Genomic DNA, 23,350 nt, shown 5'->3' with positions numbered 1-23,350 from the left:
AGATCTTAATCATTAATAATGTTCGTCTGACGATCGAGCACGCGCGGCTAGACCAGAGCGCGCGCCTCTGCTCGCCAGCTTGTGGTCCTAAAACCCGGAAATGAGTTACATCTGCTTCGTTCAGCCATCCCTATGGGAAAACTGAATGGCAAAATAATACCGTTTTGGGACAAACGCCAAAAATAAGGTCTGAGGTTAACACAAGTTTAGGAGAGTTTGTACGTTTTGTTCTTTGATATAGTATCCGTCAGTTAACATTACTTTAGCGAATTATGAAGCCTTAGTGTTTGTTTTTTTAATGACATAAATTCGTCAAAACTCACAAAGTGACATTAGTTGAGGAAGATGATCTCATAGAATAAAATGTTCGAAGCCCGTATTTACCATAGTTTATTTTCGGAGTTAATCCAAAAACACCATTCATTTTCTCCATAGGCGTTTATCGAACGAACCATGGCGGATTATAGTGCATACAAAAATACGCCATTACTATTTCTGTCTGCGCAGGTGTCTCGTCGCAGGTGCCTGTCCCGTGCAGACCTTCAACACTGGGTTTTCACCGAACTCCGTCTTATTTTCTTGTTCTCCTCGAGTAGGCTTGCCTAAATTATTTGATTTAATATTTTTCTTTCTTTCTAAAACATTAACCATCTTTTTTTCAGACGTGTCAAAACTTTGGGTTGTTGTTTGCTTAAAGAGAAGCCAGCTGGTTGAAAACGACGCGTGAGGCATCAAATTATGCCTGTTGAATAGGCACAATTGGAGAGGAGGGTAGGTCTATGTTTTTTCGTCACCGTTGGTTACTATGAGTGACGGGGAAAATATGTCTGTGATGGAAAACATAAGGAAAGAAAGAGGACAGTTTATATCGATTCGCTGTCTTAACCAGGATAAACTACAACTGTACAAGCTGAGCGTTGTTGTTATTCATCAGCTAAACGCATTGTCGAGTAAGGCAGGTGTTCACATATGACAGCAAATTATAGTGACTAAGTTAGTTGATATTTCTCTTGTGAAATAAAACGGGGGCTGGTCGGGAACTTCTGATTGTCAGAATTCCCATCCCTCTTCAACACCATGGACGTCGTCGACTACAGAAGCGAGTTAAGGATGTCAGCCAGAGAAGTCAAAGCCTTCCTAGACGCGGACATATTCACGGCTGTCGGGGACAGGAATAAGGATGATGTTGAATATAGATTTGTGGATGTCATGCTGTTTGGTGGGGCCCCTTGGGGGTTCACTCTGAGAGGGGGCCTGGAGCACCGAGAACCACTGCTCATAACTAAGGTATATCTATCTATCTATCTATCTATCTATCTATCTATCTATCTATCTATCTATCTATCTATCTATCTATGATGATGATTAGGATGAAGACAAATACAGAGAACCGTATTGACTTAACTTCAGCCACACTAGTTAACAACGTGCAAATTAACAGCAATGTGCAAATTAACAACAATAACAAGTACCATAGATCAATCATGCAAATAAAAACAATATAAATATATTTATTTCTCCACTGTCACAGATGGGTTTTTACCTTTCCTGTTTCCCCTGATATGAAAATAAGGCTGTGTGGAGATTAGACACTGGAACATCACTGTAGTTTCCTGTTTGGTTAACTGTGTGTGTTTCATCAAACACTGACATGTTTTCTCAGTCCATAAATAGTTGGGGCTGTCCCCACACCTTTTATGCCTGTGGTATGTTGCACATTTTCACCTTTAAACTTCTGCCCTGGTCAATGTCTTGAGCACATCTCCTCTAGCCACCGCTAGTTTTGTTCTATGTGTGTTTGGGTGGGTGGGTGGGGGGCTGCGGCTGTCTTCCATACTCATCACAGCAGTGCCAGGAACCAGTGGGGAATGCAGAAGTGAAGATAAGGTGTGTTTGGCAGACCAGGATTGGCTCAGTCAGTGCTGCTCTCCAACAGAATGAGGAAACAGTTTGTTTATCAGTTTCCATTCTCCTCTCCTGTCCTGTACTCCTGTATGTGTAGAGAATAAGTGATGGAATGTGCAACAAGTCTGCTCCAACCGTTCTCAAGTTGCTTATGGTTAAATTTTTTATCAGAGCTCTCAGGTTGCCACAGTATAATTCTTCCAGTGCAGGCTGGACACAATGGACTGAGCACAGATCCATGGTCACTGGCCACCATCTCTTACAGGGATTGGGTTTACTCCATATTGCTTGTGTTCTCCAGCTGTTTGTCACATTCAGAAGCTATAGAAAATAACAATCCATCTTGTTCATTTTAGATTTATAGAATTTACAAAATCATACATCTCACAGTACTTTGTAACTTGCTCCATTTGCTTGTCAGTAGTAGACTCGTCCCCCTCTGAACGTTGACGGGGCTGGATAGAGGGGATTTGGAAGGGTGGATATGATGGGACCATTTTTAATGAAGTTGACTCAATGCCAGCATGGCAGGGTTGAAGAGAAGGTCCTGTCAACAGTCTGGATGGAATGTGATATTCTTCTAAACCGATGAACTATGGAAAGTGAACTGTTATTAAAATATACTTCACTAATGAGAAATTAAGTCTAACATGTTATTTTATCCACGTCACTATCAGACAGCATCCCTGGACTGTGCCCCTTTCCCCTGCCAACACTATCTGTGTGCAATTGTTTTCTTATACTCTTCACTTCAGAAATGTTACCAGTCACAAAATCTCAAAATTTGCCCCAGTATGTTATAACTGTTTTATTAAGGATGAATAAACTACTTATAAACACCTTTAATTAAACATTCCTGTTGTGTGATTCAGGTGGAGGAGGGCAGCAAGGCGGCGACAGTCAGCCTGCAGGTGGGAGATGAGATCGTCAACATCAACACAGTTCCCATCAGTGGATCCAGGCAGGAGGCCGTCTGTCTGGTCAAGAGCTCCCACAAGACCCTCGCCCTGGTTGTCCGAAGGTAGGCTATGAGCTGCAACTAAATTGCACTTACACCTAGGCACAATACATTTCTATTGAATTGAATATGACAGACATTGAATAAGAGTACAATACAAGATTTCTCAATGGGCACTATCATAGAGTGATTGCTGGGTACCATCTCTCCCATTGTGCTGAGAAGTGCCCTGTGTTTAAAACCGTATATACATCCCACTTACGGATATGCATTAATATATTGTTTTATCTTAAACTGACACACCAATACCAAATTCAGCACACAAAAGTTGGGCATATCAGGAAGAGTGTTTTTTGTACAAATTACTTTCACTCTGGACTCATGTGTCTGCAAAGTGTCAAACAAGCTAACCTTAACCCACAAAGACACTATCTTGGAAACGAGGAGTCCTGTGTACTGTAGTCGTTGCATTCAGAAAGGGCATTTCAGAACCAGCTGGGTGATGTATCATTTCAACACACTTTGACCTGCTGGGATGATACATAAAGCAGTTGTAATTGGTGTTGCGGACAAGATGCAGTCACACATTGACCTTTGTTGGGGTTTGTTAACTATATTTTATGTACAGTACCAGTCAAACATTTAGACACTCCTACTCATTCCAGGATTTTCCTTTATTTTTGCTATTTTCTACATTGTAGAATAATAGTGAAGACACCAACACTATGACATAACACACATGGAATAATGTAGTAACCAAAAAAGTGTTAAACAAATCTAAATATATTTTATATTTGAGATTCTTCAAAGTAGCCAAGCTTTGCCTTGATGACAGCTTGGCACACTCAACCAGGTTGATGAGGAATGCTTTTCTAACAGTCTTCAAGGAGTTCCTTGTTGGCTGCTTTTCCTTCACTCTGCGGTTCAACTCATCCCAAACCATCTCAATTGGGTTGAGGTTGGGTGATTGTGGAGGCCAGGTCATCTGATACAGCACTCCATCACTATCCTTCTTGGTCAAACAGCCTGGAAGTGTGGTTTTTTGGCCATTGTCCTGTTGGAAAAACAAATGATTTTTAGTGAGTCCCACTAAGTCCAAATGAACTTTTGACTGGTTCTGTATGTGTGAAGATGATGTGTATGGTCACAGGGACTATATATTGGTGCAACTCTAACCACTGACACACATATACAGGACTGTCATTATACTAGACACATGTCATTTAAAGAATATTGCTTGGTCATAAAGTACAGTATACCTTAGTTTGAACTGGAAGAGTTGAATGCTAACTGATCATTACTTAACCACAAAGGGCAAGGCCACAGCTTGTTATGGTAACACTAGGACTAGGTGCTAACTTCTGTCTTTATTTTTAAAAACGTTTTTTTTTACACTCTTTTATCCATGATATCTACTATGCTTAGTAAAGCAGTGTGAAGTTTTTTTTTTTTTTTACAGATATCTACCCAACAGGAAAGGATGCATGGCTTATATTATGTGAGCAAACTAACCCATTCACACAACAGTGAGAGAAAGCCAGTGTAGAGAACATTGAAGACTGCCCAATAGGGAAAGTGCTGTTTAAAAGTCTCTTTAACCAGTAATGACGTCATTCATTAGCAAATTCATTAGCAAGAGTGGGGCGCAGGGATGCCAATTTAGCAATTTTGTTGCTAGATTTAGCAACCTTTCAGACTACCCTGGCAACGTTTTTGTCAAACAGCACCTAGCAACAAATTTAGCTACTTTTAAAATTGTATTTTGAACTTTTAGCAACTTTTGAAAAGTGACTCAAATGCCAAAATGCACGAATTTTCCCCTCTAAATGACACAAAAACTATTTTCTCTGTCACACACTCAGTCACAACACACGTGCCTGGCTGCAAAAGTGCGTTGTGAGTGACGTCAGCAGCAGGCGCTTAGCCCGTGCACAGGCAGCAACAATTTCAGTAAATTGCAAATCATTGTTGGCTGACTGCAGCAGCTGTAGTACGGATTCTACGAGCAAAACCCAATGAATGTAGTTGGTCACGAATGTTTGATCTTGAACAGAACTTGCAACATCAATCAACATGTCTCAATCAAAATTGTACAGCCAGAAGTACAGAAAAGAGTGGGAGTCTGTACCTGAACAAATGTCAAATCATATTTTTTGACGAGATGGCCAGTCAATTTTTTAATTTAATTTTTTTTTTAAATGTATTTTTATTATTATTATTTTTTTTAAATGTATTTTTAATTTGTAATATCAAATCAATACATAAAGCACATGAGGGAACACAAGCATACATAGATTACAAACAATAGACAATCGAGCTAGGGGGTACAATATCACATTACAATTATACAAGGACCTTAAGGGACATGCATATATTTACAATTCTAACAGCTTTTTTGTTAGTAGAGCATTTAACCGTCTTAAAATACAGTTCAATTTCTTTTTGTAGGGTACGAAAATGTGGTTTTCTGTTTGTAAATTTACATTTGTGTATATGAAATTTGGCCAAAAGAATAATGAAATTAATTACATAAAAATGATTCTGCTTATTTCTATTGTATGTAAATAATCCAAACAGTACATCTCTCCACAATAGTGTAAAATCTTCATAAATGTGTTCAGAGATGGCAATTTGAGTAACATTAGTGTGTATTCTACGTAATGACGCAATTTCACGATATCACGCAATGACATCACAACGTCATTTAGCAACAAATCAACCTGCCTGAAGCAATTTACCCTGAAAATGTGTTGGCAACACTGGTGGGGTGGCCGTCAGAGATCTATTCTCTCACACACAGTCAATAAGCTGAGGCAGAATAGATCGTTTTTGGAATAGATATTGATTTAAGCGAATGAGTCAAGTTTTGGTGGCAATCTGCTTTGAAATAAGCATATTTTTCATTATGGTTTCTCAAACAAAGTACCAGAGAGTAGTGAATTGACGTTAGCTTCAGCTGTAAGCTAGAAAGGGAAGTTATAGCCTACAAAGCTGGAAGCTACTGGTATCTTCCTGCATAGTAAAGTGTTATAGCCTGTATGGAGATTGTTTTGTGAACAGTTTCAACATTTTTACATTCAGTGTCACATTATTCAAGTGTGTGAGCTCCCCACTCATGCTGCATAGAAGTTAACAGCCCAGGACTCCCAGTGCAGGTTGTGGAGCAGACACTGTGTGCTCGCGCTATAAAGGCGTCCGCATGCAGAAACATTCGGTACAGTTCGTGCTTATATTATGACGACATTTTGTGTCGTTTTGGACTTCAGCAAGTCATTTTTTAGGCTGTTCAGGCACACCGCATTTTTTTCTGGAGACAAGCCGAAGTTCAGAGCTGAAGTCTACGCCCATTTGTCGGCGTTTGGTCAACTGTAGTGATTCTTCAATAGTCTTTGTTGTTATTCAATGAGAGATGAGTCATTTTCATGCACATTTTTTCACATAAAAATACTTAGTTAGATGTAAAATTGCGCGACTAAGCTCTTTTGGGGGGGGCATCAAATTAAAGACAGATTTCTTGAGTTAGATTAATTGAATGTATTGCTGGCTACGCCGTCACAAAATGGACAAACAGTACTTAAGGGAGTATGCGAGCACACTCGTTCGTTTTGGCAGCGCGGATAGACAGACTTGATCCGTGACACATTTGACAGAAGTACAGAAAATAAAAAATTCTAGTACCAAACCGTTTTTCATGCTCTAATGTCGAAAAAGTACAGAACTTTTGGTATACAGTGCAACACTAATATCTAGTGCCTTGGAGTGTATATTTACACTAGAAAAGCCAGACTTAGCTCCAGTGTTGTGGTTTTTCTCATGCTCCTCTGGCTGGCTGTCTAGGGTTGTGTCCCAAATGGTAGCCTATTCTATAGTGCAATACATTTCACGAGGGCCTGTAGGGCTCTGGTCAAAAGTAGTGCACTGTATATGGAATAGGGTGCCATTTGGAATTCACATAGGTTGTATACAGCAGAAATATACTGCCCATGTCATGACTTAGGCAGGGGGGCTGCATGTCCTGTAGAGACTGACTAGGCCTCTCTGCTCATTGGCTGAGGAAGACAATGGACCCATTGTCCAGACTTCTCTCTGTGTGTCACAGCTGTTATTTCAGGTTAGATAATAACTCTTAAATGGCACAGAGGAGTATCTGGGGAGTAGGGGCAGAGCGAGATATGCCAAGTTTCGAAACATGGAGGACCTTTAGCCCACTTTACCTCGGCTCTCTGTCATCATCAGACATCACTCTGTCCAGAGACACCCATCGGCTCTGTTTCCCTTATGCTTCTTACACTTTTAAATCCCATTGACAGACCCTTAATCATTCTGACTTTCAGCGCCGACTGCCCCACTACAGGTCAAACACTTCCTCATTATGACTCATTCATTACTCAGGAATGTTACCCTTTCAATGCCAAATGACAAGGTTTTCTGAGATGACTTGGCAATTGAAGGTAAAACATCAATTTAAGCACAATAATTATGTTACTTGCGCACATCTCAAGCACTATAGCGCCATTTGAGACTCCTCTAGTTTATCAGTCGGCCACAGACGTGTGATACACTAGCTAGCCCATCACACCATTAGAGAAGGGACCACGGAACAAAAGGGGAACCATTTTCCATGTGAGTGCACCCTGTCAATCACACAAAGAGGGCCAGTTAGGGTCATTGTTTGGGGAGCCAGGACAAACCAGTGCTCTCCCAGGGGCTTTGTCTGAATTCCAGGGTCCTGGCTGGTTGGTCTAGCTGCCTGGCTGTGGCTGTGTTGTTGGCTGTCCCTGACGTAGATAGACCCAGAGACAGCTGGTGGTGGTGGTAGGGGACCGTCACCACTCAACCGGCAGGGCCCCTGTGTGTGTGAAAGGAATTGTGTGTGTGAATAGACCATGGCCAAACTGCCAACCCGTTGTGTTTTGGCACCACCAGTAACTAGCTAATGACCGAATGCTGGTCTAAAAGGCATGCAGAGTATTCTTAGGTGAATTCTTTGTGAACCCCCCTGTGGATTTTAGACTTTAACCCTCTCTCACACACAGTGAATTGAATGGGGGGGCAATGATGGATCAACCCTGATTTGATTTAGGCATCCAGTATTGATTATCCTCAATCAGACGTTCACACCTCTGTGTTGTATTCTGCTGTTAATGTCATTTAATCTCTCCGGACTCTGGTCTTCCACACTCCCTGCTGCTAACCAGAACAAACAACTGCAGAAAACATGGGATAAGTAGAAGAGGCACAACAACATGCCATCTAGTGGATGAATTTGCTTTTTTTATATATATATATATAATTTTTAATAAGTTTTATATGTACTATAAGCCTAGTGAATTCATGTAACTCAAAGTGCTCTATGAAAATCAGAATGGTTTTTATATGTAGTTGAATTTCTCTTTGGGGTTTTTGTGTTCTTATAAACATGTTTTTTTCTCTGTTTAAGTGTGTTATAGTATAGTAGGCCACTCTTGAGGCACGTACTTGCATAAAACGGATTTTTAAAAAAATGTTTAGAATGTGAATCCAATGAAATATGTTAGTAGTTTTAGTGTAAACTCATGCCTCATGACATCGTACAAGGTCCCTGCTGACTGGCTCCAGCGTCTTAATGCCTGAATCCTATTACAACCTGTAAAGCCACAGGCATGAACTCACTCCGCTTAGAGAGAGGGCAAAGTAGTAAACGCTGTTAAAATGTTTTTGAAAAGGTGGGAATTGACTGATTGTACCAGGTAAAATCTTATGCAAATCCTCTATGAACCAGTGTAAAATAATATGCTTTATTTCTGGTGTAGACTCCATAGTTTGTGGAGTATCTGGATAGATGGTCTTTTACTGTATTAACTCTTTTAATGTGTTGTAGATTTAGCCTCCCCCCGCTTGGTGTGGAAAGTGGAACGTTCCATGTTGCCTAGGTGAGTTGACATTGCTAGTTGGGATAGGTTGTCTCACTAGAGCTCATTGTTTTCATCATCTCTGCTTTGGGAAGGCAGTGTAGTCAGAGGACAGTCAGGCTCTGGGGGTGGTTGCTGTTTTATCTCCCTTGATATGCCTGGATTGAGAGGGTAGGAATAGGACGTCACTGAAGACATCATTTCAGGTATGCTTTTCTCTGTTATTCACTTTAATGGTAAGAGTTATCTAGAAGTAAGACTCACAGGACAAGGAGGACACTGAAACTATCTGCTGTAAAGCTCATCTTTTAGGAGTCTTAGTGTTTCAAAAATCGTAATTTTTGTACAATGACAATTGTCTATATTGCTTTATTATAGCTATGTCACACACTAGCTTTGTCCTCCATCCATGATCAGATTTGAAAACCGGGTTGCTGACAGCCAAAATAAAACAAGCACATCTTTCCAACTTTTCCTCCAACTTTTAATTGAATTGGGCTATGTGGTTAAATTGTCCTTTAGGAGGTGTTGTATAGTCAACTTAAACATGTGAGGAGGGAGAAGAAAATCCTATAGTGTTTACTCTGTCAGGCAGGGAGTCGCCCATCCTCAGGCAAAGCCCTGGATTAACACTGAACCATTAACATGACAGTGAGGGCCTCCCTACTCTCCCCTCTACCTCCACTCCCACACAAACAAAGACAAACTGTTCTACTCTAGAGTAAGCATTTGCTCTGAGACAGACGCTTTACATTTTTGGGGTGACTTTATCAGATCTGTGTTAGGACTTATTAGGCCATCAGTTTATTGTTCCAGATGTCTTTGTAGAATGAGGGTAAAGAGGACTGACCGTCGTTCCTCTGCCACATACTATACCCACTTATTTTACAGACTGGTATCTGAACCCTGTAGGAACAGAACGGCATGTAACGTGGGTGTGGAGCCTGATGCTGAGGTCTCCTCTCTGTAACCAGATGATAAGCCCAGCTGTGATTACGCTTGCACTTTCTATTGTGTTGCTTGTTTCATTCAGCCCCCATTTTATAAACCAGGCAGCGGGGCTCAGCGGGCCGAGCCATAGCAGGGCACACTGCCTGATTCTGTTTGGGTTGGTTCTTCTGTCCAGCGAGGTGGTGATTCAACAGTTCTACGTCCTTATTAGAGTCACTGGTTTTTCGCTGGTTATCTGAGCCAGTTGAAAAATAGCTCTTTCTCTTATAAATGTTTACTGTTATTTTAAACTGGGATTGATTGTGTCTAGGGACTTGCAGTGTTTGGTTTACATACATCAACCGCCAACCCCCTCGCCATTCTGGAATGTAATGGTGGAATATCTGCCAATGACGCTTGTTCTTCGACTGCAGGACTAAATAATCTCTACGGGTGCCTTTTTCTTTTCCCTCTGTATCGAGTTGCTGTGTTTTCCACCATGACTGATATCATTCAGATAGTGAAGTCAAGTAGTTAGTTAAGTAGTTAGTTATCTTGGCCTTGTCTTTCTGCCGTCAAGGTCATTACGGTGTTCACTTACGAGAGAGCGTACTATTAGTTGTTTTTCTGTATTCTCTCCATTGTCAGCTGACCTATGACTCCGTTAATTAAGTGGAGATCTCGGTCTCGTTGCTACGATACAGCATACTTTCCAACTGTGTGGTGTGCATTGGTTGGTTGCCAATTGCCTGTTTTGTAATGCTGTCATCAAATCAGCTTGACATATTCCTCTGGAATGGGAGCTGTTTAAAACAAATCTTTATGTCCAAGCTAACTGCAATTAATGTCCAAGCTAACTGCCACGTGCCAGGATTCACTGTGTGACTACCGAGTGTGTGTGTGTGTGCTGACTGACGATGCAAGCAATCTTACTTTTTAAACTCCATGCGAGTTGTTAATGAATGGGCTGTGAGCCAATGAGAGAGCCCCATAGACTGATCTAAAGCAAGGACCCTGGGCATGACAATAACCCTGACCCCTCCCCTCCCGAGGTAAATCCCCACAATCCCCTAGGAAATCTCCTATTATATACAACACTGGGAGCAAACACACTTGTTGGAGCCACACCAAGATGAAGTGTCAGTCAGTTTGTGTGTGTAAAGAGTGGCAGAAGAGCTCTCTGTCTCTGTGTTTGAGATCTCTGTGATTGGACTGATGCAGCAGAAGTTATGGATGTGGAAGATTCCTTTGCACAGATAGCTCCTTTGCCAAAGAAGCTGTAAAATATGACCAGGGTCTGTAGAAGTGCCTTGTCAATCATTGAAGTGTCTCAAAGGAATGCACTGCGTAGAAAGGCTCTGAGGAGAGGAGCAGTCATTTTCAGCCTGCTTTATCAGTGCTCTCTGAGGCACTGTTATTTGCTGAAAGAGAACTTGACAACAAAAGAGTGCATCTGAAATACCACAGCGTGATTGATAATTCTTTGGTAAGTTTTCTTTGATTTCTTCTTAAGCTCATTGGACTTCCCTCTCTTTCATCCGTCTCCCTACCTAAATGCTCTGTCAACTCCACGCAGAGCGACTTAAAATTTAGTTTCAATAAATCTCTTCTTTCAGTTTGAAATGCTAATTCCCTCCATGTGTATTTACGAAGCTTTCCTCTAGATTTATTCTGTTTATATCTAAGCCTACAGTCTAGGCTACGCGTTTCACACTTGCTGCCCGCATAGCCTAGATATTCACACCCAATTGGGTCAGTTGGTTTTTGAATGTCATTTTCACTGAAACCGGAGGAGGATTTTCAAAAACTAGCCCCAACGTCTCCTCCTCCTCCCCTCTGAGTAGCTGTGGCAGTTCAGCTGTAACCCTGACAATATGGACTCCTGACTAGAATACTATTTGCATTTCTATTGTGAGCTCTGTTAGGGTTCTGTTAGGGCAGCGTACCACTCTCAGGACCACTGACTGACTGGAGGGAAGGAGGTAGTGAGTGCATGTCGGTGTGCGTACGTGCCTACGTGGTCTGTCTTTGACGCTCTCTTTCTTTATGCTTCTTATTGAGGAGAGCTTCTCAGGTTGCCCTCTGCCTCACTCCCATAAATTAGCTTGACTCCATGAACCAAGTGTGTGAGCTTTTGGAAGATTGCCAATGTTGATGTCCCACTTTAGACTGCGCTCCTTTGGGGCTGACTGCAAAGCAAAATACTTCTTCACATTCCTTTGGCCCCCATGATGGAATGTAGGAGTCTTGTATCGTAGATCAGAGAGGTTAAGGATTTGAGTGGGTGGGTCTTAGCCTTACGCTTATACAGTATCTGTAGTCCACAATATGTTGCTCTTGTCTAGTCCATTCTGGCCGTTCCAACTGGGTGTGGGTCACAGGGTGAATTAAAACTGAAAATGCCCTGTTGGACCATGCATGGGTTGAAATACTATTTGATATCATTTCACATTCTTTATCTGTGCTTGACTGAACTTTCCTGATGCAATGGAACTAATATAATAGTTGTAAAAGTGCAAATGCCACCCATCTGGCACTCCAGGCAGGCTAAAGCAAAAAGTAAATGTATTTGAAATATTTCAAATAGTATTTGAACCCAGGTTTGTGTTGAACAGACGCCAGCTTGCACATAGTGTGAAACCACTGATCTCATCTTTCTAATTGATTCAAAGGCTAAGCCCCCGCCTACACCATGCTGTTTACACTCAAGGGATCTCTCTGTCTGTCGCCGTACAGCCATATGGCAGTGGGTTGACCACCAGACAGACCATGTTAAAGGTCATTTCTATTCTGTGTCAGTGTTGTTTTTCTAAATAACAGAAATTTCTCACAGATTTCTACTGCAATGGTGGTTTCCTCTTGCGTTTTGAGGACTGATTCATCAAACGTCTTAAGAGTTGACCAAATTAACTACTAATTATTAAGGTCTGTCACCCATGTTACATACCATTCAATATACAATGAATATAAAGCATAAATCTCTTATTGGCCAGAAGAGGGTGCACAGTTCTCATTGGTCAGTCACTGACATTATACTGAGGATCTTCAGTACTTTGTAGCTCAGTTGGAAAACCAGTATGGAAGAAAAAAAAAGGTGCTCACTATTGTAAGTCGCTCTAGATAAGAGCCTCTGCTAAATGACTAAATTTTGTATGTTGTTCCTCCTCTGCTGCATGCCCAGGAAAATGAAAATGGTGGATATTGCCTCACAGACCACCATGCCATCAGAATCAGAAACTGACAAACATGTGGCCAGGAACTTTCTCACCAAGATATTACGAAGTTCTATGAGGTATTGTGGAATAGCAACCTCCTCCAGTACACTGGCAAACCCAAACCGATCCTTCAGTGGTCCCTTGTGACCTTCAATGTTTGAACCCAATCCCATTCTGTTGTTGATGTCACCCATTGCATCCCAGCTTCCTACATTACTTGGCGTAGAGTACTGTAGTTGTCTGTGGTGCTTGTCTATGTGTCAGGTTTGTTCGGTGAAAGCTTCACATTCTATCTCATCTGTGCAGGTCTAATATTTCATTGTTTTGGTTCATATCTTCTACACAATGAATGTAAAACAACAACTTTTCAGATGCTTTATTTCTTTGTAGTAGTAGTTGCTTCATTTTTTCTACTGAATGACATATTTTTGTTACCTCTCTCCGACATGCATTTCAGGAAGAACCGCTTCAAGGGGTGAGACTGAAATGAGAAAGAATTGTTTGTCTTCTGTTTTTAATTGCATTTCAATAACATGCTTTCCTTAACCTTCTCTCTGTAGGAGGAATGAACCAGTCTCCCGGCCCCATTCATGGCACTCCTCCAAGTTTACAGAAGACCACCCCGAACCCACAGAGAGTCACAACGAGCCTCCACCTGCACCCCCACCTGTGTTGCAGGTCAAACATGAAGTCAGGTGAGCTGCTGGAAGAATCTATGACCTCCTTCTCGTGTCATTGTTACTCAGACACTGCCCGTTAGGGTCATCACAGTTCATAGAGAATTTGTCTGAGATACATTGAGAGTTTATGGTTACTCCATTTCGTCAGAGTTAGGGGCAGCCATTATTCTCATGGGATTCTCATCTCCGGTCATTATATACAAACATTTAAAAGTAGGTCAGTTATCAAAGAACAAGAAAACACAGAATAAATGGCTAATAATACCTAATAGAAATCTAATTTAGCTACTGCTAACCAGATTATTAACACAATGTCTTGTTTTATTTCTAGTGCATCCACAAAAGACCTTTCCAGCTGCGGGGACCACGACTCGAATCTACGCCAGTTATCCAGCCAGTTCAGCTCCGTGGGGAATATGGAGAGAGTAGAGCGCCCCTCACACCCCTTCCAACCAGGATGCCTCTCCCCCAGCAGGTACCACCGTAGCGCTGAGCCTCTCTCTGGGGGTGGAGGATCTGGTGGGAAGAACGAATCGGCCTTCAGTTGCCTCTCCTCCACCAGCCCTCCCCCGGAGCCTGCTCTGGTCCTCGCCAACACTGACACTGCTGCAACTGAGAGCAGCATGTTCCATAAGGGTGTCCAGACTCAGACCAGTGAGGATGGAAGGCCGGGTGAGCAGCGCCACAGCCGGTACCTCCAGCGGCCCCAGGGGGACAGAGGCTCGGAGAGCCCCAGGACAGTCCCAGAGGAGCAGCCTGGCTCCCGCTACTCCAGTTCAGGCTCTGGCAGATCGCACATAGGCCCTGTGTGGAATGTCCCAGAGAGGAGGAGGGTAGCAGCGCCCCCCTCTCCTCCTCCTCCTCCCCTGCGCAGTGACAGCTTTGCTGTCACCAAGGTGTACCCTGCCTACACAGAGGGGCCTGGAGCTCCACCACACGGGCAGATGAAGGCCCAGGAACGAGGGGTGGACAGGCTGGCTGAGGCCCCAGAGAACAGCAGCTACAGAGGCCGGGGCAACCATATCCCTCATGATAACGGTGTAGACCCTAGGTGCAGTTACAACCCTCCACCTTGCAGGAAAGACTTCCTCCACCCAAACATAGCAGCAGGAGCACCTGACTACAACCACAACCAGCTCAGCAACCCAAACAAACTGTCATCTGTGTCTAGCCAGGACGTGAGACAGAGTCAGTCTCCCTTCACTTGCCTGCCCAACCACCAGCGGCAGTACAGCGACGAAAGCACTTTCTACCTGCAGACCAGATCCGCCCCACATCCACCGAAGCCGCAGAGCGTCGGTAGCTACTACCACAGCCTCCAGGAGCTCCCTACCAACTGCAGTAACAGCAGGAACCACGTGAGGTCCTCCACCACGTCCCTGTCCACCTCGACCATCGACCAGAACTATGACTGCGGAGGACACATCCGGTACTACTGCATCACAACCAAGCAGCCAGCCCAGCCAGAGACTCGTGTTAGACAGAGCAAATCAGAGGTCTGGAAATCTGACATGGAGCTAGCTAAGGGCTCCAGTGACAGGGGCTCCACAAGTTCCTCCCACAAGACCAACAAGGTCAAGTATCCTCCTAATCCTCAGCCTGCTTACACCAACAGCAAGGAGCGGAACGGAAATGTCCAACCGGCCAATGTTCTGCTTTACGGCCACACAGCCTCTAATTCCTCATCCTCATCTGGTAAACCTACCACTGAGGAGAATGAGAGGAGGAGTGAGGGCCAGAGACCTACAGAGGCCCAGCTTAGAAGTTCTTACTCTCCCAGTCCGCCCAAGGACCACAAGGTGGCACCACTGAGAGAAGACCCGTGGGTCTCTCAGGAGAACCATAAGATCTCTTCTCAAAAGACACCCATGCTCCACAGTCTGGCTCAGGAGAGTAGAAGCCCCATGCTTCATTCTCTAGCCCAGGAGAGTGTTCTCCACCAGGCTCTTAATCACCCTGCTACGGCACCACCACCACCATCCAACGGCGGGGGAGAAGCCAACCACGCCCTACAGGAGGCTTTAACGGACAACACAGCAACGGGCAAATTGGCGAGACGCAGCGACCGATACGCCACCACCCTCCGCAACGAGATCCAGCTAAAGAGGGCCCAGCTGCAGAAAAGCCGGAGTGCTGCCACCCTGACCTGCCCCAGCGAGACGGAGGAGCCAGAGGAAGAGGAGACAGACCCGGGGGGGTGGAAGTCCACCTCCTCTGATGGCTCCTTTTCCACGTCCTACAAGGACCACCTCAAAGAGGCGCAGGCGAGGGTCCTCCAGGCCACATCCTTTAGGAGGAGAGACCTAGAACCTCCCGGGTCAGGGTCGGAGGCTCCGTTAACCAAACCCAACTCACACATAGTCTCCCGCATTGGCGGCCGCAAGCGTTTCCCTCTGAACAAGAGGGTCCACTCGTTCTCCGAGCCAGACAAGATCAACAAGCTCGGAGTGGAGGGTGAGGGAGAACATCCTGTTGGAACAGCACGGTCATTTATAGATCGGCGGAAGTTCTTTGAAATGGCTGCTAAACCTTCCTTCTGCAGACCCATCTCAACCATCCACAAGTCAGGCCAGCAGAGCTCCAGCACCACCTCCGGCACTTTGGAGCACGGAGAGGGCAAGGCCAGAGGGAGAGCCCACTCAGGCGAAACTGAGGAGGGCTGGAGGCCGGGCCTTGCCAGTGAGGCCTCCAGTGACCACCACCCAGACCCCCTCAGCCCCGCAGGCAGACAGGCCCTACTGGAGCAGCAGAGGCTGGGGACCTTTGCTGAGTACCAGGTCACCTGGAACATGCAGAGGAAGGCTTCAGACACAAAGCCCCAGGGGAGGTACCACTCTGCTGACAACATCCTGGACCAGGGTACAGAGGAGACGCCTGTCTGTGTCCACGAGAGGTCCAGATCGTCTCCCTCACAAGACTTCCACACACAGGTGAGCGTTTCCATCAAATGGTTTCTTAGTGTAGCGGTAGTGAAGTGATCTGCGTGACTTCCTTTGACATTAGCACAGACATGCATGAGTTTGTTTCATAGATATCAAAGTCCATGTTGTATTGTCTAAACATTAAACCAGCTGGCCAGAGTGCTGTTTTAAAAGAAGGTTATATTGGGCCAGCTATATTAAGGCAATTCAGTGTGTTCTGCATTTTCTTTCAGAAGATCCCTATGCCATGGAGAGAGACTGTTGAAAACCCGTATCTGGATCACAGACGGGACCAGCAAGGAGGCAGTTACACCACCAGGTGAGCATTCCACATTATTCTCTTCTCGACTAAAGTTTCTGTGCTCAGATCGGTTATAACCTATCCACCTGTTGTTGGAACACATTTAAAGGTGATAGTTACCTGTTGGCGGTGCAGTAACGCACACCCGCATGTACATGAGTGTGTACTACAGTTGAATAACAATAGCAGTTTGAGTTAGGGAAGGTGGGGAGCATGCCAGTTCTGCCCAGGTGTAGTTATTAGGGTTTGGGAGGTCAAGCTACAGCTAAAAGTGTCAGCCTGAAACAGGATTGGTTATCACAGTCAACTCAGGTCTCCGGTTATAAATACACTCGCTGCATCCTAGGTGTTATTACAGAGATATGTTTTTAATTAAAAAATATTTACATTTTTTTTTTCACAGTATATGCTGAATTTGTGAAAATAAAAATGAATAAATCAATTCAGAAAGGACTCTGCTCCTCATTTCAGTTGAATATGTACTTAGTGTGAGTATGTTGATGTCTTATAGTTTCCTCTTGTGTTTGGCAGAGGGCAGAGCGAGAGCAGAGAGCAGCCAGCCCAGCTCCACCACTTCCCACAGCCTCCACAACAGTCTATTCCAAGACTGACAGACACAGAGCCACACAGCAGCAGAGACGTGGCCACCCCCACCCCCCTCCCTCTCCCCTCCGAACACAGATACAAACGTGACTCTGCGAACCCCGCCCACAACCTCCCGGCTCTCCCCCCGTACCCCTCCAATCACACCCACAGCTCTGTGTCTGAGCAACCACTACCACCTCCAATGCCCGCTCCCAAGCCCCAGAATACAGGCCTCATCATCATGCCACATTGGTCTCTCCTAGGCCTGGAAACCTCCTCAACCACATCCTCCTCCTACGGACTGTCTCCCCAGGAATTCCTGCCTGGCCCTTGCACCCATCAGGCTGAACCATCATCCAGCAGCAGCTGCTCCTCCCATGGCACAGAGCTGGATCCTGCCTCAAACCAAGCCTGCTCCTTGGGCTCCACCCAGCTCCCCTCTCCCTCCCCTGGGAGAACCGCTGGACAGGGCACGGAGGAGGGAGCAGCTGATTCAACACTAGAGCCGCCACCCTCCCCCTCTTCCCACTCTCCTTTTTTCTCCTACCAGCCTGCCAGTCTGACGGTTCCCTCCTCAGGTGGGACTAGTTCTCCCTCTCCTCAGTTTGCTCCACAGAGGTTGACGGACCAGCCCCCTGTCTCTGTGTCTATGCAGGATGAAGCCCAGAGCAGGTAAGCGCTAAGCAGCTTAACTGGCGTTCTTATGCCCGTCTCCTCAGCTCCCCCTCAAACTACTGTACAGCCTTACGTAACTAACTGGGGATTGTTGTCCTGTGTTGTGTTGCTTTACTTACAGTAAGCCTTGTCCAGCACGGCCCCTAGTTGCAGGAGCCTATTTCCTGATTCTGTAGCGTGAGGCAGCTCCATTTGAAGTCTCGTTTCTTTATCGTAGTAGCAGCACATTGATAGAGGAGGCCATGGAAGATTGTTTGGAATTACATGGTGTGATGTGCCACAGACCAGAATGCAATGGTTTAGTTTTCCTATGATCCATTTCCCAATGATTTGGTTTCAGCTGCTCAGCATTGGGGCTCATACAGTATTTTTGCCACAGTAGCCAGGCCATTAACATTAAGCCTGGAGACAGAAGGCTGTAATTTTATTTGGACATATGATTGACTGACTGCATGACCTTTCAGTCGACGGCGCCGTTCCATCCCTCTAATTATCATTGACTCAACCTGTCCACTGTCAGACAGTAACATGGACTGTAAGCTTGTATATGGTAGATGTGGTAAATGTGACTCACTCCTGACATAAAATCCTGTTTCAGTAAACTGAGCTGTAAAGTAGACTAAAGGTTAAAGAATGTGTTCATTTTTCTCACAACACATTGGTTAATTGTAAGTTATGACTAGCTACTGTTTTCTCTATACAGGCCAGAGAACAGGACCAACTCTGTGATGGAGATGAGCAGTGTAGGGAAGAAGGTCCCTGTTAAGATCGTCCATGCTGAGAGCACCACAGAGAGGGAGAGCCGCCAGTACCTGCTACACAGCGAGAAAAATAGGGCCCCTGGAGTTTCAGAGGGGCCCGACCTTCCCCCGCCCTTACCGACCAGCCTGCCCTCCCCTGAGCCGCAGCCCTACTCCCTGTTCCGTGCCTACACCCCCTACACACGCCATGGGCCCCAGAGTCCCCCCAGGGACCCAACCCTCACTGTAGCCCCAGAAGAGGCCCTGTCCCTTGGTCAGTCTCAGACCAACGGCCCCTCTGGTACCTCCACCATGGGTCCCCAGCAGCCTCAGAAGAGTAACTCGGAGGAGGATGTGAAGAGAGAGGAGCTGGCCAGAGACATCATGGACAAGGATAAGTCCCTGGTGGACATCTTGGACCAGAGTAAGATGAAGACCACCATGGATCTGATGGAGGGGATCTTCCCCCAGGGGGAGCAGATCTTGGATGGGGGGCACCAGAGGAGGAAAGTCTCCCCCAAACAGGGATTGCCGCCCAGGGGAATGGGTGACCGGTGAGCTGACTGGGAATGGGATCTGCCAGTCCAGCATTATAACATTTATGAACAAATGAACTGGGCATTTACTGGTAGTCATAACATAATAGAGATAATCACACATTGTTTTTTGTGTTTTTTACGTTTTTATCAGACTGACTTCCTCTCCCACTTCCTCAGTATTTGTTCAGATGGGTTAAAAAACACATTATGGGATGTTAATGTTTCTTCCCATTGAGAGGATGAGTAGAGGGAAGTGTATTCATGACAAACACATTAGTCCAATTATAAACACTGATCAACCCATAGACTGTGGCTGTCTTAACATGGATGCCCCCTGTTGGCAATATATTGAATCACAGACTACAACTGAATACAATGGAGGGGCATAAAACCTTCCATTTTACCCGCAATTTGAACCGACCTCTCTGCGATCTTAGAAGTGTAGGAGTTGCTCTGGCCCATCGATACTGAGCGATCACCTCCTGCATTTCACGTGACATCCTATTGCCTACTTTCTTCTCAATAGTATTGCACTGCATAGGGAATATACAGTACTAATAACCAGAATTAAAAACCAGGTAGTTTGGGTCCTGGATGCTGACGGGCTAAAACAGCATTCCAGACGTGTGTATATCAGATAATAATGGCGCAAAACGACTTATATTTATGTTGGTAACCAGTTTATAATAGCAATAAGGCATCTCTGGAGTATATGGCCAATATACCACGGCTAAGGGCTGTATCCAGGCACTCCGCTTCGTGCTTTGCTTCAGAACAGCCCTTGGTATATTGGCCATATACCACACATCCTTGGGCCTTATTGGTTAAAGAACCCTCTGCTTTCTGTCTCTATCCCTTCCAGGAGAGAGGAGGAGGGCATGCCTTCTGCCACAGGGTCCCTGGTGACCAGCTCCTCTTACTACAGCACATCTGCCCCCAAGGCTGAGCTGCTCAACAAGATGAAGGACATGCAGGAGGACGAGTTGGAGGAGCTGGAGCAAGACTCGGAGGACGAACTGGACATCAACCTGGCCAGCAAGAAGGTACAGAGACACAGCGTAGTATACTTGACCCTTTAAAACCACTTTCTCCAACCCTGTTCCTGGAGAACTAGCCTCCTGTAGGTTTTTGCTCCAACCCTGTTCCTGGAGAGCAACCTCTTGTAGGTTAATGTTCCAACCCTGTTCCTGGAGAGCTACCCTCCTGTAGGTTAATGCTCCAACCCTGTTCCTGGAGAGCTACCCTCCTGTAGGTTTTTGCGCCAACCCCCGTTGTAACTAACCTGATTCAGCTCATCAACAAGCTAATTATGGAATCGGTCTGCTATATTAGGGTTGGAGTAGGAACCTACAGGATGGTGTCTCTCCAGGAACAAGGTTGAAGAGCCCTACTCTAAAACAACACATTTCACTGCACCCATCTGGTGTATGTGACAATGAAACATTATTATTATTATTTATTATTACTATTATTATTACGATTCCACTGATCTTCAACACTTTGATTAGCTGAATGTGGTTCACTGCTGAGCCAAGACAAAAACCTGCCATTCTGCAGCTCTCCGGAATTAAGGAATAGTTCCTCAAGTACGATTCAGTTTGTGAAATGGCTCTCTCCAATGTCTTCCCCTTGTCTGTCCCTGTCTTTCTCCCCACAGCAAGAGCTGATTGACAGCCTGGGTAAGAAGCTGCAGGTGCTACGTGAGGCCAGGGAGAGCCTTCAAGAGGATGTCCACGACAACAACTCTCTGGGGGACGAGGTGGAGGCCGTGGTGCAGAGGGTCTGCAAGCCCAACGAGCTGGACAAGTTCAGGATGTTCGTGGGAGATCTGGACAAGGTTGTCAGTTTGCTGCTGTCCCTGTCTGGCCGACTGGCCAGGGTGGAGAACGCTCTCAACAGTCTGGAGGAAGACACTACACCAGAAGAGAAGGTAGTGGCTAGGGTGGAAGTTAAGGCAGGAGGACATAGCTCGATCCCCACGCTGCTTGTGAGGCAGGATTAGATGGTTTACACTCATCCTCATTAGCTCAGAGCTATAGTGGTATTACACACCAGACTAAAGGGATGTTTGCATTTACCAATTTACAATATTCATGTTCAACATTAATAGATGTGTGTACTGTAAATTAATCAGGAAGGTTTTCGACTGCTTCCGTCATAACTGCTTCCCTGCATTTGTTAGTATCCCTCTTACTGATCTGCACCCTCTGTTTGCCCTCTCTCTGTCAGCGTACCCTGTCAGAGAAGAGGAAGTTGTTGATCAGACAACACGAAGACGCCAAAGAGCTCAAGGAGAACCTTGACCGGCGGGAGCGCCTGGTTTACAGCATCATGGCTGCTCACCTCAGCCACGAGAGCCTGGCAGACTACCAGCACTTTGTCAAGATGAAGTCAGCCCTCATCATCGAGCAGCGCAAGCTGGAAGACAAGATCAAACTGGGAGAGGAGCAGCTGAAATGTCTGCTGGATAGTTTATTGTTGGAGCAAAGGCTGCTGTTCTGACGATGCTTAGTGCAATCCGAGATGCTTGGGATGTCCCTAACCTCAACCCTTACCCTGACCTTAACCCTCACCTAATCTTTACCTTTTCAACTTCAATAGGGTGACGTCAGAGTTGGGACGTTCCAAGGATCTTGTTTAGACTTTTCCTTCTGACAATGGCCACACAGAGGTGATGTGGTGTACTGACACAGACTGGCCACTAGAGAGCCTCAGAGAGGCGCTATTGGATTTGGATATGATGGATTTTCCGTGTGCTTTCTGTTGTAGTTGACTGACTTCTTGAAGCCTGTTACATTTCAGGTCCACAGTACAGACAGGAGCTGTTTTTCTGTGCTGAAGAAACACCCTGTTTCTGGATTTAAAGTAGCTCCTTAGAAGAAATTCATTAAGATCGATGAAACTTGCTTTGCTAAATGTGTTTGGTTCAGGGATGTTGGTGAGGCCTCATGGTGAGGGCTATGCTCTCAAATGATGCTCAAGACGAGGCGGATCGTCTCCGTTTAATATAATGCGTGATGGAACATGTTTTTTTTTTAGTAATTTATTGTAGCCTTTTAAATATTTTCAGGTGACTTGACATTTCAGGTAAACTCACCCATAAACCTACGTTGTAGTTAATTACTATACAAATTTGACATTCTCATTGTGAAGTATAGGTTTTATATTTAGATCATTAACAGGGTTTTTCCTCAATGGGACAGTGCTGGTTTGGCTCAGAAGTCTAAAGTTATTTTCATATTTGCCCAACAGTACATATCATACTACACACACCACTAATAGCTACAACACAGATGTGTATGTTTTCAACCAATGTTGTTCTTAGCCCCCACTACCCATACATTAGTATGGTATTTCTTGACAATGTTTATTTTATACTCATGTGCTGGGTCTTTTTTTTATTCAATCCAAAAGTATAAAAAGGTAATTAAACATTTGAAATCCGTTGTGAGCAGCAGGTACAGAGGCGAGCCGGGAACCGGAGGATTGCCCATTCGAGTCCCGGGTCCGACAAGAAAAAAATCTGTCAGGAAGTGAGCTGGCAACCGGAGGGTTCCTGGTATCAAATCCTAGATGCCATTGCATGCCATTGTGCCCTTGAGCAATGCACCCCCCCCACAACAACAGGTGCCCAGTGTGTCAGACCCCTGCGCCTCTCCAAAACATGTATGTGTGTTTTGATTGGCAGTTTCTTTCTTTTGGAAGAGTTGGGTTAAAAGCGGAAGGTGCGATTTGACCAACAAAGGGATCTTAAAATCAAAGATTGAATTAGCACTTTATCGTCCCAGAATTCCCCTGTTTAGGGACCCATCTCAACCTGACGTTGTGCCTGGGCGTCTGCCACTGTGAACACTAAAGGATTTGTATGTCCAAGCTTTGTATAACCATACATACATGCATTGTACTCTCACATCAATTTGAAGACAATAAACATTATGACTCTTGACGGTCTTGGTATTTGTGACCTTATTACCCAACTGGCCATAACGACAATGACTAAGCTAAGAAAT

At 45.0% G+C, this 23,350-nt stretch overlaps 1 protein-coding gene across 9 annotated transcripts; it reads left to right on the top strand.

Annotated features, from left to right (window-relative positions):
- Positions 1 to 40: 40 nt before the first annotated feature.
- On the top strand, positions 41 to 23,286 carry LOC118363162 (protein Shroom2-like). 9 transcript variants are annotated; one of them, XM_052488560.1, is made up of 14 exons: positions 41 to 187; positions 663 to 771; positions 1,055 to 1,287; positions 2,778 to 2,926; positions 12,866 to 12,976; positions 13,357 to 13,374; positions 13,460 to 13,594; positions 13,911 to 16,509; positions 16,734 to 16,819; positions 17,333 to 18,058; positions 18,765 to 19,355; positions 20,203 to 20,383; positions 20,998 to 21,270; positions 21,570 to 23,286. In XM_052488560.1, the coding sequence occupies exons 3-14, from the start codon at positions 1,078 to 1,080 to the stop codon at positions 21,840 to 21,842; spliced, it is 5,352 nt and encodes a 1,783-aa protein (XP_052344520.1). In that variant the 5' UTR covers positions 41 to 187; positions 663 to 771; positions 1,055 to 1,077; the 3' UTR covers positions 21,843 to 23,286. The 9 variants fall into 9 exon arrangements, with proteins under 9 accessions (XP_052344520.1, XP_052344519.1, XP_052344521.1 ...); XM_052488559.1 differs by having other exon boundaries at positions 663 to 1,287; XM_052488561.1 differs by lacking the exon at positions 41 to 187 and having other exon boundaries at positions 385 to 1,287; positions 16,737 to 16,819.
- Positions 23,287 to 23,350: the final 64 nt, after the last annotated feature.

Source organism: Oncorhynchus keta, chromosome 30, assembly GCF_023373465.1.
Source record: "Oncorhynchus keta strain PuntledgeMale-10-30-2019 chromosome 30, Oket_V2, whole genome shotgun sequence".
NCBI lineage: Eukaryota > Metazoa > Chordata > Actinopteri > Salmoniformes > Salmonidae > Oncorhynchus > Oncorhynchus keta.
Note: the sequence above shows the minus strand (reverse complement) of the source record. Positions and strands in the feature narration are given on the sequence as shown.